At 38.1% G+C, this 15,832-nt stretch overlaps 1 protein-coding gene across 1 annotated transcript; it reads right to left on the bottom strand.

Moving 5' to 3' along the window:
* Positions 1 to 1,060: 1,060 nt before the first annotated feature.
* Positions 1,061 to 15,275, bottom strand: LOC136678432 (cytokine receptor common subunit beta-like). The gene is made up of 14 exons (XM_066656484.1): positions 15,230 to 15,275; positions 14,677 to 14,831; positions 13,389 to 13,509; positions 12,318 to 12,487; positions 11,266 to 11,444; positions 10,760 to 10,940; positions 10,294 to 10,429; positions 9,679 to 9,878; positions 7,591 to 7,721; positions 7,004 to 7,193; positions 3,872 to 3,968; positions 3,298 to 3,367; positions 2,504 to 2,604; positions 1,061 to 1,424 (listed from the first exon to the last, which is right to left on the bottom strand). Exons 2-14 carry the CDS (start codon positions 14,795 to 14,797, stop codon positions 1,061 to 1,063), a joined length of 2,061 nt encoding a protein of 686 aa, XP_066512581.1. The 5' UTR covers positions 14,798 to 14,831; positions 15,230 to 15,275.
* Positions 15,276 to 15,832: the final 557 nt, after the last annotated feature.

Here is a 15,832-nt window from a genome sequence, read left to right as displayed (position 1 = left end):
ATAGGTCTCTCCAAAATGACAACATAATTCTTTGATCAGTGGTATCTTATACATATATGGATCACCCAGGCTGTGAGCACCTCATCTCAGATGCTAGTATGTCTCTGGATGATCTTTATCACTTTTGGCACATATAATCCAACATCTGTTATTCCCAGGAATAAACTGAAACGTGGACTTGTCTGACCATAGAACACATTTCCACTGTACACATTTCCACAGTAAATTAGAGAGCAAGAGAGAAAGGGAGGGAAGGGAGCGAGAAAGGAAGGGCAAATTTTCTAAGGTCATAAAGGGTACTCTGGTAGAAGTAAAGAGAAAAGGTAATGACTTTGCTGAATTTGGGTGGAGTCCATCTCAGATGAATCAGGGCCCATATATATTGAAACACAGAGAGAGAGAGAATACTATTCTCTCTCTCTCTCTCTCTCTCTCTCTATATATATATATATATATATATATATATATATATATATATATATATATATATTTACATTTAGAGTAATTAGGCAAACACTTACTTATAGCATTATTATTTATATTTTACACTAATAACGTCAGCCCCCATTTTAAAGCTTAGTTTTGAGTAATATAATGTTGCACTGCCATCTAGTGAAGAACAGCAGGACTGCGACAAATTAGGGACTGGAACGGAATTGATACTTAAACAAGACATTTTAAATATATATATATATATATATATAAAAATCCAGAAATATTGTATCTAATATGTATTTGGGGGAAATTTTATCAAAAAGCATACATTTTTATTTATATTTTTGGACGTGTTAAATATACAGTAAATATGTACTAAAATGAGTAGAATGTGCTTTTTGTAGAAGATATTGTTACTTATTGTCACTTAAAATCAATATAACAGGTCATTTGATCAGGGGTGTCTAAATTTTGCATATGACTGTGTACAAACAAGTCAACTGAAGAATTTAGAAAGCCGGGTTACAGTGTGCTCCCCCAAGTATTTACACCACTTTATTTTTTTTTTATTATTATTTTTATTTTATTTTTTAATTTCACAAAAGCCAGAAATGATCAAATAATTTCATTTTGGGCAGTCCATGTATCCACCACTCATTTCTACATCTTCCAGGCAAATGTCCAGCAAGTTGTCTTGAGGTGTATCGCCATTCGACCCAGGACTTTGCTGATACCCCTCAGAGCAAGGCTGAAGTACATCACGTGAGTCAGGGCTGAGGTGCATACATCTGCCATCACGAACTTGCGTAAGTCCATGGTGTACAGACAAACATGATGGAAACGTAGGGTAAGGGCCACTGTCTTTTTCCTGGTTCACTTCAATTAAATGGGGCAGTTCAGTTACACTGGCCTCCTCCTGAGACTCTTGCCAGTGTGGTGAAGGGCCGTCGGCAGTGGAGGGCGCTGTAACATCTTCATATTCACCCTCACTACAAGGTAATAGAAAAAAAGAAGTCACATTAAAGTAACATGTCCCCAACCGACAGTTGGTTCCCTACACTGTAAATAACTATCTACAGAACTGAAGATTTGAGGTTTGCTATTTAATTCATACAAAGAGTAAATTAAATAGAGAAAATTGAAGCTGCACAAAATTCAGGTTTAATGTAAATGGATACTGGATAAGCACAACTATTAGCTATGAAATGTGTTTGATGACTAAACTTATAAAAATAAAAAATACAGACATTAGATACCAAACCATGTCTTGGCTGATTGACCATATATACTGTATTTCAATATGGGCAGGTATGGCACCATGCCTCCAAAAGCTGTGGGGCAAAATTAATGCTCCTGAAATCTGGAATTATGTCCTTACAGCATGAGTAAGTAGTTTGAAACAATTTACTAGTAGATGCATGGTTTTGGACAGTAAATAAAATGGCTGTATTTATGCTGATTCCTATCATGACCACTGTGAAGAGATTAGAGTCTCAATGAACAATTGATTCTCAGTGACTGAATTCTGCAAGAATTTTGAAAAATCATTAGCATTGCCCTAAAATTATATAAGCCATTCAGATTTCAACCTGTAAACGGTTTCCTAGCAGCAGAAAGAAATGCTCCAGATCAGATATTTATTATTATTATTATTATTATTATATTATTATATACAAATATACCCTGCCCTAACATAAATCATGACATTAATTAGTGCTTCACATTTACAACATTTACCAGATTCAAGATAAGTGTGAGCTGCATCCAATGATCTGCACCTTAAAATTAAATCAAAATGTAACTGATTATGCCTCTGAGTCAGACTCGGCCGAGTCACATCTCTAGGTCAGTCCTGAGGGTGGCTCTGGAGCAGTTTGTCTTATCCTAATGACTTGATCCTAATGGGGTGACCACTTATCCCAAAAAGTGGTCACCCCATTACTTCTAAAAGTTATGGGTCAAATGCCTGCACGCACCTGTGGTTCCTGCAGAGCTGTGTAAATGGATACATTTTATTAAATTAAATGATTAAATTATAACACAAGCCTTTAGACTTCTAGCAACTCACAGTGTGTAAAGATTTAGCTGCTTAATGTCCCCCAGCACGCACACTTCACTCATGCAGGGATTGTCCACCTCTATGTGGGACGGCAGCCGTGAGCCATGAGCCTGCTGAGACAGAGCAAAGCCTTTAAAACTTACACAGGGTTGATCCTACTGATTTAATTAACACATTTTTAAACCTATTGTTTTATCCTGTCTTTTACCACATATTTACTCATTGCCAGTTCCACCCATTAGTTTGTTTTCCCACAAAAACATAATGCTTCCCACAAATACATAATACCCAAAATGGGTGAAGTGCACCACATTTCTTTAGACATACATGAAGCACCGCTGCTAAACTATGTCATTGCAGCTCCACACGCTTTCAGGAGAACACTAACTGCCGATCAGTTCTGTCAAGAGACAACAGTATTTGCTAGCATTGTGCTGAGTGATGGTGGGAGAACCATCTGTAGAGAGAGAGAGATGACCACCAAGAATTTATTTCAGCACTGTGTTTTAGAGTGGGGTTTGAGGGGGTTGGGTGCTTGAAAATATGCTTATTTGCAAAAGGTGGGGGCACTGTAGAAAATGGAGCCACTTGCTTAGACAGCCCCACACCCTCTAATTTTCAAGAAGAATGTGTGAAAGGTTTTGATTCAAATTCTCATGTTTTCTACAGTACTGAAAAGCCCAAGGCACCCCATGATTATAGACTTACATAATATTATTATATACAGTAACCCTGCATATAAATAACCACTCTAGGTTTTGTAAGCGTGTAGAAGTGTGAAAAAAGAAATGAGAGAAACTGACCTGGCAGACTGCCTTCAGCGCTTTACTCTGAAAAGGAGAGGGGAGAGAAACCTCCCACACTTTCACCTTCCTGAGAGAGAGAGGGAGAATAATTTACACTTCTCAGAGAAAAGCTATACTATATAACAGTAGGTCATGTTTAAAAAAATGAAACAACTTTAATTACCATGTCTTTGAAAACTAAAACACTTTCTTCACTTTACCCCCCAAAAAACCCCCCACACCCACAACTTATCACTTTAACAAACTCAAAGGGTTAAGCAACCATGTGCGTGTGGCTTGTGTGTGTGTAAATAGGTTTCAGTCCCCACAATATGATATAATCCTTGTACGTGCGATATATTTTCATCATGTTGTGAGTAATGTGATCTATTTATACACTCACATTTTTGTGACTTGTTTTCTTTATGGGGACAAAAAATCTTAATGTAAAATGTGTTAATGTTAGGGTTACACATAGGGATAATATGATTAGATTCATTCTCCACAAAATAAATGGAGGTTTATGTAATGTCCCTTGATAGTATGGAAACATGGTATGTGTGTGTGTGTATTTGAGTGTTCCCATGTTCACCTGTGGAAGGTCAGAAGAGTGAAATATGTCAGAATCACTGTAATGGAAACACTCGCAGCCAGGAGGAAATACACACGGGATGCACCTGATGCAGGAGCTGCAAACACAGACACAAAACAAAACTTTATGGCTCTGGTTGGGTGAATTGTTGAATTGTATAGTTAATTGTATGGCTGTTTGAATTGTTTCCATCTTCCTTCTGTAAGTGTATGTAATTATAATCATACACAAGATAAGATGTAAACTATTCTATTTCAATCCATTAGAGCTTCACATAGGGCCCACCACACGCTCTTCCTGCCTGCAGCCACCAAAATTCCTGTTGAATCCAACACCCCAACACTAAGGTTGCTGTGGGCATTTATGGTCCAATCAGCAACCAGCTATCCTTAACAACTACGGTCACTCATTGAGCCCATGCCAGGAGTACCCAGCCAGCCACTGTATCACTAGCTCTTCACAGGGGGCATTAGGCAGGCACCTCCTCTCTATGGTGTTTCACTGAATTAAGCATACAACACCTCCAGAAGGCTCAACAGTGAAGTTTGGTGTCCAAGACCCACACCCCTCCAAGCCAGATTTACACTCCTACTTTACCCTTTACCATCAACAACCGTAAATCCACACTGACCTCCCTTGCCTAGCCCCACTGGCACCATTAATGCATACTCAGTGCCATCAGTTCCATTTCAACTTTACATGCTACATCACTAAAAATCCCAGTAGCACCTCTACAGTGCATTTCCATCTTCCATCTTTACTAGCGGATAGAATATGCTGCAGCGTGCCAACCCCTGTACATAATCCATAACTAGGGTCTTCACCTACCCACTGTCCAAGATTTTGCAGTCTTGCCAGGAAATCTTCCACTTCTCTAGATTCTCCCATCGAAGCCACTGGTCTTGTTTTGCCTGTGATGCCTCTGTTGCACGCCTTGCCTCCTCATCCTGCTCCCGAATAAAACTAGTCATCATTTGCCTTCTCTCTGGTGATGTGGCCTTACTAAAAGCTTTCCACAAATCACGTATTGTACTTGGCCAATCACATCTCTTAGTTCTAATGAGCCCCTGGCTACCTGCACGGCCACTTTCGAATTCCACTACTTTCTGGTTTTTGTGATTGGCATTGCTGCTTTTATCACTGCATCTTTTGATCCTGACAAAATCATCTCACGACTCAACTTTGCACATTTAAGTTCCTCAACTAAACTTGTGAGTGGTAACTCCAGTACCCCTCTCCCACACCATGCTACTTAAACACTGAGGCACCCTATCTATTAATGCTAATAACAGCCCTCATCAGTTCAACATTTAGTCCCACAATTTGTTCTGTATCGTTTAGCGCTGCACTATACCATCTACCTAGACTCTTCACTGGTCTCTCCAGTAGTGTAGGGATCATTCCTCCTTCCATCTGTCACATCCTGGCACTTTCTTGTTTGTTTTCCCCTTCCTTGTGGCTCTTTCTGTCTATCATTGTTCATATCTCCGCCCTTGTTCCACCCTAGCTCCACCTTGGTTCCGCCTCCTTGTCTTTGTCCTTCGTTATCTGTGTCAGGTGTTTCTTGTTAGTTCTTGTATTTAAGTCCTCTTCACTCACTTCCTGTTATCGGTCATTTGTGTTGTTATACTCGTTCGTATTGTATTGTTTCCTTCCTTCTCCCTGTAAAGTCGTGCCGTAGTCATTCCTACTCGTTTGTATTGTATTGTCATTGTAGTGTGCGTTTCTCTAGCCCGTTTCTCGTTTCTCGTTCCTTGTTCGGTCTCCTGCCTGTTTCATGCCCCAGTCTTGTAGTGTTGTTGCCTGCTCTTTCCTAGGTTTCTATGTAATGTTATTTCGTGTTTCTCATCAAGTTCGTTTGTCTGTTTGATCTTTATTAAACTATCTGTGTTGTAGCGAGTGTGTCCGCCTCCGTAAGTCTACTCTTTACGTCCCCGTGACACCATCAAAAAAAATTCTTGTACATGTTTTCCTTTGACAATCGACATACTTCTAGACATTCTTGGTTTAACTTTCAGTCTAGACAACCTTAGATTATCATTTAACTCCCTTTCTTGCAATCAACAACCATCACCCTCCACAAAAACTCCATAAATATGCTGAGGTCCACCTATCCCTGAGCCTAAACCTAACTTTACATGTGAAAAAGTATGCAGAGCAACAGGTGAACTACAGTCTGTAATTTTAGAACTGCAAATTGCATCTGTATGGTGAGTCAATCTGAGGGCATGAGTGCAGAATTAAGAAGGTGGTTGATCTGTGTAATTAATATGTATTATATCTGTAGTAAATATATACACTGTATGATCATTGCATTAGGAACACCTACCTTGTATGTACACTTATTGTCCATACTGACCATACAGTAGAACTTTGTACTTCTACAATTAGAGTCTACAGAGAGTCTGTTGCTCTGCAAATGTTCTTATCCCAGTTTCACCTTGTTCTTCAGTGGTCAGGAACCCCAAAGGACCACCATAGAGCATGTATGATTTGGGTGGTGGATCATTTTTAGTGCCACAGTGACACTGACCTGGTGGTGTTGTGATGGTGTGCTTAGTGTTGGTATGAGTGGATCAGACACACCAGTGCTGCTAGAGTTTTTAAAGCCTTCGGTGTCTGAAGAAATAGTCCACCAAACAAAATATCCAGCAAACAGTGTCCTGTAGGCAGCATCCTGTGTCAATTGATGAAGGACGAAAATACAACCAACACCAACAGTGCAACATCTGATAAGCTACTCTCTCTGACTTTACATCTACAAGTTGGACAGACAGAGCAGGTGTGCCTAACAAAGAGGGCACCGTATTTAAAAACTCTAACAGCCCTGCTGTGTCTGATCTGTGAAATGGGGATAAGAAAGTATGCAGAGAAAAATGTGGACTACAGTTTGTGATTGTATAACTACAAAGTGCTATTTGTGTAGTTGTGTATTGTGTATTTTCAGGTTTTTGTGGATTTCAGCATGAAAAATGCTGAAAAAAATGGTTATGATTATCAAAAGTTTGCAAAACAATAGCGTACATATTTTTCCCCTGAATGTCACTGGATCTACTGAATCATAAGGTCAATATGGAATAGAATGACGTGGATATTAGTGTATGGCATTGAGTGGGATGATCTTGCTCTCACCAGTACGTGTTGTCCACTGAACAGGTTCAGACCAGTCTGAGGGATATCCAGTGTATCGAGCACCTCGACCTGAACGGGATGTTACGCTGCAGCGAACATGAGCCAAATAATGTGCTGGACAGAGCAGAGAACTCTCTGCCAGGACAAACAGACTAACTCCAGTCAGCAGATGCACAGTCTGTATATCCCCCTACAGTGAGAGAGAGAGAGAGAGAGAGAGAGAGAGAGAAAGAGGAAGAGAGAGAGAGAGAGAGAAAGCATAAAGACATACAGATAACTTTTCAGAAAGCTGAAATTAATGAAATAATGTGTGCAAACTTGAAAAACAAAATAAGTCACTGGAAGAAAAGTAACTAGTAAAAGTAAAGTAACTAGTGTAAAGTCTTCTCAAAACATTAAAGGCTGGTAGTGCAGAAAAGAATGAAAAACCCACTAATAATACCATTCATTTCAGAATAAATATTGAGAAGTTATTCACAAATTTGACAATAACATGTTTTGATTGGAATTTAACTTATTTGTCCATCAAATTTGTCAGAATCTTTCACAAACACCATGGAGACTGACACGTCCAGGCTATTACTCACAGGTGAGTCTGTGCTCCAGTATCGGAGTTCAGAGGTGATGGGTACAGTTCTATATTTGGGGAGAGTCCAGTTAAGAACCCAGTCCTGTCCAATTACTTCAACAGTTAAACCAACTGGAGCTACAGGCTCAACTAAAACATAGAGAGAGAGAGAGAGAGAGAGAGAGTGAATGACTACAAACAACATTAGTACTTATAATGATGACATGAATTAAAGGCAATGTCTGGGGGAAGTGCTGTTCTCTCTGGTTTGTTTATATTCAGAAGCTCTGTGTCTTTTAAGGTGGACCAGTATGTTTTTGTACGAGGCTGAAGTTTCACGTGTCTGTAAGATTTTATTCACTACTTGAATTACCACAGAAACTCATTTGTAACTTCAGTTGTTTCGTTTTGTAGTACTTTCAGTCTATGTTTACTTTCCTTTTTTACCATTAATTTTAAAAAACTTTTTCGCCTTATGTTAGGTTTGGAATAGTATTATTCATTCATTCATTCATTCATTACTGTAACCACTTATCCAGTTCAGGGTTGTGGTGGGTCCAGAGCCTACCTGGAAGCATTGGGCGTAAGGCAGGAATACACCCTGGAGGGGGCGTCAGTCCTTCACAGGGCAGAATAGTATTAAAATATTTGTAAATACAACCCCAATTCCAATGAAGTTGGGACGTTGTGTAAAACATAAATAAAATAGAGAATACAATGATTTGCAAATTCTTTTCAGCCAATATTCAACTGAATAAACTACAAAGGCAAGATATTTAATGTTCAGATGGATAAACATTATAGTTTTTTTGCAAATATTCACTCATTTTGAATTTGTAGCCTGCAACACATTCCTAAAGAGTTGGGACAGGGGTAACAAAAGACTGGGAAAGGTGAGGAATGCTCAAAAAACACCGGTTTTGAACATTCCACAGGTGAACAGGTTAATTGGAAACAGGTGAGAGTCATGAATGAGTGTAAAGGAAGATTTCCAAATTGTTTTTGGAAATAATGGACATTGTGTCCTCAGGGCCAAAGAGGAAAAGGACTGTCCGGATTGTTGTCAGCGTAAAGTTCATAAACCAGCATCTCTGATGGTACGGGCATGTGTGCCTACAGCATTGGTAACTTGCACATCTGTGAAGGCACCATTAATGCTGAAATGTACATACAGGTTCTGGAGCAGCATATGCTGCCATCTAAGCAACATCTTTTTCAGGGACGTCCCTGCTTGTTTCAACAAGACAATGCCAAGCCACATTCTGCATGTTACAACAGCTTGGCTTCGTAGTAAAAGAGTGCAAGTACTAAACTGGGCTGCCTGCAGTCATACCTGTCTCCCATTGAAAATGTGTGGCGCATTATGTTAAGTTGTACATCAAGCAAGAATGGATAAGAATTCCACCTAGAAGGCTTCAACAGTTAGTGTCCTCAGTTCCCAAACACTTACAGAGTGTTGTTAAAAGGAAAGGTGATGTAACACAGTGGTAAACATGCCGCTGTCCCAGCTCTTTTGGAACGTGTTGCAGGCCTCAAATTCCAAATGAGGGAATATTTGCCAAAAAACAATAAAGTTTATCAGTTTGAAGATTAAATATCTTGTCTTTGTAGTGTATTCAGTTGAATACAGGTTGAAAATTAGCAAATCATTGTATTCTGTTTTTATCTATGTTTTACACAATGTCCCAACTTCATTGGAATTGGGTTGTGCACCAAGTGCCCAATTTTTTGTAGACACCTCCTCATCCAAAAATATTTCCGCCTTGTTGTTGCATTAACAGGTTCTACTCTATTAGTGAGCCCAGGTACTGATAATGGACTATTTGTTCTGGAACCCAGAGTTACTAGATGGAGCTCTACAGTGTTCCACTACTTTGTAGCCCAATGCCAAGTGGCCTAATACCCATCTAGTCTAAGTGTAGCACTGGACGTTGTGCAGGCTCATGTGCAGCTGCTTGAGGATGGCCCATTTCATTTCATGATCTATTTATAGAGATTATACAAGCTGGCTGTTTACAAATGTACACCTGTGTCGAGCTTAAAGCAGCTGAATTCACTAATACTGGGTATCTGCAAATTGAATCGATAAAAACAAGTTGATACTCACTGTGTTTGTAAGACTGGACAACCTTGGTTCGTGGCTGAGGTTTGAGATCGAGTAGAAGGAGGTCAGCTTCAGATACGGAGAATAGACAAGAAAATTTTACAACATAATCATCTTCACTGGGATCATCATAATCATTGCCATCATCATCTCCTTTATTGTCATTACTACCGTCCTCTGATTCTGCACAGCACCACTCTGATCTGAGAGTGAGAGAGAGACAGACAAAGCAGAAAGACAATGGAAAAACACAATATCTGTGAAGAAAATCATGAGAAATCAGAAAAATTACCCTGTCATTTAGAGATTGCAGGGTTGAATTATAATTAATAATTCTGGAGAATATTCTGCAAAAACATGGGGATATAAATAACAACTTAGACAAATAAAATTCATTATAATTAACTACAGTAAAATATAACCGCAATTCATAATTGTAATGGTTTGGCAGCTCTAAATACATGTATATATTTCAGTGTGATGTGTTGATTAAACTTATATAAGTTATAAAGACACAAAAATGGAAAGAGAAAGAGAGAGAGCAATGAAAGATAATATGATAAAATGAGAAAATAAAGAATAAATAAAGGAATCTGACACTGGAACATGCACACTCACAGGGTATCAGTGTGCATGCGGTAGCTCAGGTTGTAGAGGATGACCTGTGTCAGTTCTCTCTTCATTTCCCAGCTGCATTTCACTTTCCACTCTCCATCATACACACACTGCAGGTTAAAGGGACCTGGGAGGCTGTCTAACATACACACACACACACACACACACACACACACACAGGGATTTACCCTGTTCTGTTGCACCATACACCAAGCCCAAATTGATTCTCGTTCCCTTGCTTCATCTGCGAGGTAATGGCTCAGTCTCACTACTCCACCTCTGGTGATGTCACATTAATTGAAAAAGGTTCCTCAGTTACAAACGTATTTCAAAACAATATGCAAACACAACTTAAGCCAAGACGCAAGAATCAGGGATTACCAACAAACATAAATATTAGTATGCCTAGTATCCTATGCTTAAAGCGTTATCGCTTGAGTTTTGGCCTGTAGTGAACATTTTCTCTCACCTGTGTCCGTCTTCCTGAACAGTACAGGAATCCATCCACTGGACTCATAATCAGCCCCAGAACTCTCGAACTGATCCACTGTCCCCTCCTCCCTCAATCTGTTCTCCTTTCTTTCGTTCTTTGTCATCAGCCCCCTCGCCCTAACTTCCTCACTCCATTCAGATCTCTCCTCTTCAAGTGACTGAAAAAAAACAGGTAAGAATATCAGATTAGCAAAGTAAAAACCTTTATTTACCACATATGAACCAATAAATAAAAAGGAAATATGAACCAGAATGAAAATAAACAGCCAATGAAATTGTTACATTATGAAATTTCATAATGTAAATTATGAAAATCTAATGTCAATTACATGTACAATAAAAACTCTTTAACACTAATTATGTCATTAGTGGATAAAAATAAAGGATCCAATTTGGTAAAAAAAATATAAATGTTGAATATAAGTCTTTTTGATGTTCCTATAGAAAAAAAAGGCCCAGGTCAAGGCCTCAGTGGGTACTCACATTCCCATTGCTGTTAGGATGTTTAGAGCTTGGTGGATAGGGGAGACGGAGATCTGAGGGATCAGGAATCAGAGTTGAATTCCTGGGTTCAGGTGTCAGAGATACCCAGGTGGGTTTAGGGTCAAACCAACAACGTGTCTGGCCATCACCAGTGATGTCATGGGGACAATTCCTTCTAGCTACATAATTACAGCAGTGTTAACAGAAGAAGACAAACTAGACTTTTCATTAAATGCATACACAAGGGCTACAATCACACAGCAGGTAAAAGTGGCCCAAACCATTTTTTTTTATTCTGCTGTTCACACTGTATATATAATATGACCTATATCTGACATCAGTCTGAACAGATCACACACCTAAACTAACCCACAGGGCAAATGTACGATACTTCTTGTTCCAGAAGGAAATGTCTGTCTGTTTCATCCAAAGCACTTAAGTTTTAAAATGAAAGAATGAAGCCGGACTGGTATTTTACTGCAGCTCTGCATCACTCCTTTTCTTTATTCCACATGACTATGAATAAAATATGTAAAAGCAAAATGCTTTGGACCATTCTCAGTGGCCAGATTGAGTCCATTCTCAATGGCCAGATTGATGTCAAATCACATGATTTCTGATCTGGCCATCTAGACAGTCACATTGCCACTGATCAGATATAGATTTCTGATCTAAAAAAGTCTGAATCTATGAGATTTGTGCTGTGTGAACGCAGCTTAAAACCTCTTGGAGAGTTTTTGTCAGTTGGTTTCTAAACTGTGAACTTTGGGTCCATTACAGGCACCTGTCTTGAAGCCAGATATATTCTGGACACCTTTTCATCCAACATTTCTGAACTCAATTTTATCAATAAAGAGTTTGTTCCCTTTATTGCTGATGGATTCCTATCAAGATTACAGTTCACTAATTATAAAGAGTGTCCACACAGTATATAATCAAACACCAAAGCAGCGGTCCAATAGCGATGAAAACAGGGTGGTCTTACTGCTCAAGAATCCACCTAAGACTTTAAATCTAGAGAAAGTGTAAGTTAGTGTTGAAATATTACTGACCATGTTGCTTGAGGTTAAAGGCTCTGGAGAGACCAGGAGAGTGTGGAGTGTGGAAGAAAAACACATCATCAAATCCAATAGCGAACAAGGAGGTATTGTACTGACACTGAACTTGCAGCCACCCTAAAGCATTCTGGACCAGCAGAGGACCACGGACACAGGGCGACACACTGTTTTCAACACAAACATTAAAATAGTATCAACTTAGGGCTACATAGTGTTTAGTTTATTAACTGTCTTCACAATAGAAGGTCCAAATTAGCCATAATGTTATGGTTGGACACAATCTTATATTATGTTATACATATTCAATGGGTCTACATATTTAATACATAATAGTTTATGGTTTTAACTCCTCTGTGATTATAGCTCTAGATTCCCAGCACACACATACACACACAGGTTTTCAAGCTGAACTTTGAAAGTGGAACATTAACATGCACAGAATGCACAGGCCACATTTCTGTGGATTTTTCCCACAAGAACATAACCTAAAATTGTAGTGCTCTAGCCAATCAGCTGTTTTAAATGAATACTTTATATTTAACAAAAACATATTATAATTTAAAAGCTTTTTTTGTATGTTTAACACTATACAGCCTGTGCAATAGTCATATAATCTACTCCCTTATTGTCATACAGAAGGAATGCAGAGTAAAAATTAAATTGATTACTGTTACAACCTGTTTACTCTGCATATGACACTAGAACATTTTATCTTTACAGTTACAGTTATCTAAAAAGCTGTATTTGAGGGCCGCACTCTTCTACTAAAACAAAACCAAACAAATCAAAAAACATTCAAGCATCCAAGCTTGCGTAATTAAAACTACAAATGTTTTTATTTGTAGTTCTAAAGATAGTACAATATGTACAGTATATGCAATAGGCAGCATGCAGTCCTTTGGAATATATGCTAATATATAAGCAAAAAAATAAACATCAAAATAATTATAAAAATCTAATGAAATACGTATTGCTAGCTAGCAGCAAAATAACTTCAATTTGCATATTGCATACTGGAAGGTATTCTCAAAATTCTGAGAAAACTCAGAAAATGTGTTTTCTTACGTGTGGTCATCTGGGTCCATGTGAAAGAGAGAAAGAGGAAAGTCCAAGACTTCTGTCCAGCTGCAGTGGATGTTGGTAGAATAGTCATTACGGCACTCCAAAGACTCCAAAGCAGGCGATGCTGGGAAAGAGCAAAACATAAACAGTGAGATATTCAGTACTGATCCAATGAAAATTATACATATTGTCACAAAAGCCTTTTAGCATTTCTGACATTTTGAATAAAAAGTCAAACAAAAAAACAAACTGCTGCCATCGACATTCTGTAAACAATTCTGAAATGAATGGTCCAAAATTACTTTACCCTCTAGTGAAAAGATGGTTTTACGTGTCCTTCTGAAGACACAAGTTTTTTGTCCAGTGCATTTCATTTTTTTAAATAAACACTCAGCTAAATAAACATTTGAAACTATTAAACCCAGTAAAGTGGATATGGAGCAGGTAAGTGATTTTAACAATCCTAATTAATTATTCTGCCATTTCTCCGCTTAAAGTGAGAAATATATCCATATCTCTTATTCTGGATAGTACAAACAAAACCTGAAGCAGTGGTTCCTAAAGTGTGTAGGAATTGGAGTGGGGCATAGCATGTCAGAGCACTGTGTGTTGGAGAGTGGGGCTCAAAAAATGTTAGGGAATCACTGACCTACACTATCAAGACCATGTGTTCCCTTCTGAGCTCTGTGTCATAGAAACCAGTTTTAACAAACTAATTAGAACAAAGACAAAATCAAAATGTCTTTAGACTGCTTGCAACTCCCGTGTTAATATTGAGCCATTAAATATACAATCTCTTCCACCTAACGCATTTATTTTCAATAAAATTATTACAGACACTTTAATACTCTGTCTGTGTGAAGCATGGTCTAAACCTAGTGAATACATTGCTGTGAACGATGCCCTGTTCAAATGACATTAGAGAATAATTAGCGCTCATTTGTTGTAAGGTAATCTACTGAGAAAACCTAACAAAAATTGGCCTGTGCAAACTTTTACAAACATTTTAATGTTAAATAAATTTAAACGGTATAGCAGAAAATTGTTTCCCTTTAGAGAATGCATTCACATATTTTCACTAATAAATTTTAGCCAGAGGTTTTTAAAACTCATTTGACTTGGATGTCTCTTGTAAAGTAGTACTTCTATGGCAGCTAAACCTCATTTCAATTCACCTCTATATTCCCCTGCTTTGCTGCTGTAGCCTGCAGCCAGCCAAAGCTCCTCTTTACAAGCTATTTAAAACTGTCACAGTTTGGAAGAGATTGCATTTGGATGTGAATAACTTTACCAGGGGCAAACAGGATGGGATGTGGACATGTTGGAGTTGCAGGTCCTGATGGGAAAGAGGGACTTGGACACAAAACCCAGACGAGAAGTGTAGTCCTCAGGGACCAAATGTGGGTTCCCATTCCCTTGAGATGACCAAATTAACCAGGTAAGACACTAATAAAAGAAACAGAGGTGGAGTAACATTTGATTATTATTGCAGCTATTTAAATTGACCTGAGGTTTATCCATAGTGAGTCCTTCCCACCTTACAGTAACAGCTTCTGCTAATCGGAGAAGGATTTACATTATACAATGGAATTGTGTGACCAGGTACTAAAACTGGATGGTCAGTTCTACCACACCAACATTTCTCAAAAGGTACTGGAGCTGCATCACTCTCAAGAACGCTGTTACATTTTGCACTATGCTCTATTAAATAAAGTGATTTCAAATGTTCCCAAATGGTCACCAATGTTCAACATTTTATCAGAAAACATCAGAATAGTTTGAAAAAATAATTAAAAAGATACAACAATTTCAGTTAATAGTAATGCTTCAGTTTCTAAACTCACCCAATATCAGACAAAGTGGAAAACTGCAGCAGTCTATTCTCAACCTAAAGAGGTAATACAGTCATGCATATGTTTAAATACAAAGTGGTATATTATTATAAGTTATAATAGAAGAGCAATAACTTTGAGCAAATGAAGTGACTTTGAGGAAACGGTACATTTAACTATTCATGAAATGTAATGGAAAAAAAAGCTATTTTAAATTATAGAAGTACATTTAAAAACTACTCAGACTCAAAGACAAAAAATATACATCGCTCCTATTGAAATTTACAATCACAAACTGTTAATGAAGTAAGCAAATGTTTGTTCAAGTAACACATAAATATGCCATTTATCTGTTACATACTGGGGGTGAGAAATCAGTATGAAATGTGTATAAAGTGTGAAGTGGGCATCCTCATCAGGCAACATCCTGGTGTTTGCTGTAGGCTTGGAATCAATTAAATTTAACTTTAACTTTAAAAATGTGTTGTGTTTATAAGATATTTAACAAAATATAGTGAAATAAATGGTGAATATCTGCAAGGCGTCTCAGAACAAAGTATATTAGTAGTACAGCAGACAATAACAGAATATTTAATAGCATGATTAAAAAAAATT

Source organism: Hoplias malabaricus, chromosome Y (genome assembly GCF_029633855.1).
Source record: "Hoplias malabaricus isolate fHopMal1 chromosome Y, fHopMal1.hap1, whole genome shotgun sequence".
Classification (NCBI taxonomy): Eukaryota; Metazoa; Chordata; class Actinopteri; order Characiformes; family Erythrinidae; genus Hoplias; species Hoplias malabaricus.
This window is presented reverse-complemented; position numbering and strand designations above follow the sequence as displayed.

Excerpts from the sequence above, each read along its gene's own strand:
- LOC136678432 (XM_066656484.1), bottom strand. The coding sequence starts at position 14,797 with ATGGGAACCCACATTTGGTCCCTGAGGACTACACTTCTCGTCTGGGTT. Across the intron at positions 7,722-9,678 it reads TGTCCAGTCTTACAAACACA|TTGAGCCTGTAGCTCCAGTT; the intron begins GTGAGTATCAAC and ends TCTATGTTTTAG. Across the intron at positions 3,969-7,003 it reads TCAGTGGACAACACGTACTG|CTCCTGCATCAGGTGCATCC; the intron begins GTGAGAGCAAGA and ends CTGTGTTTGCAG.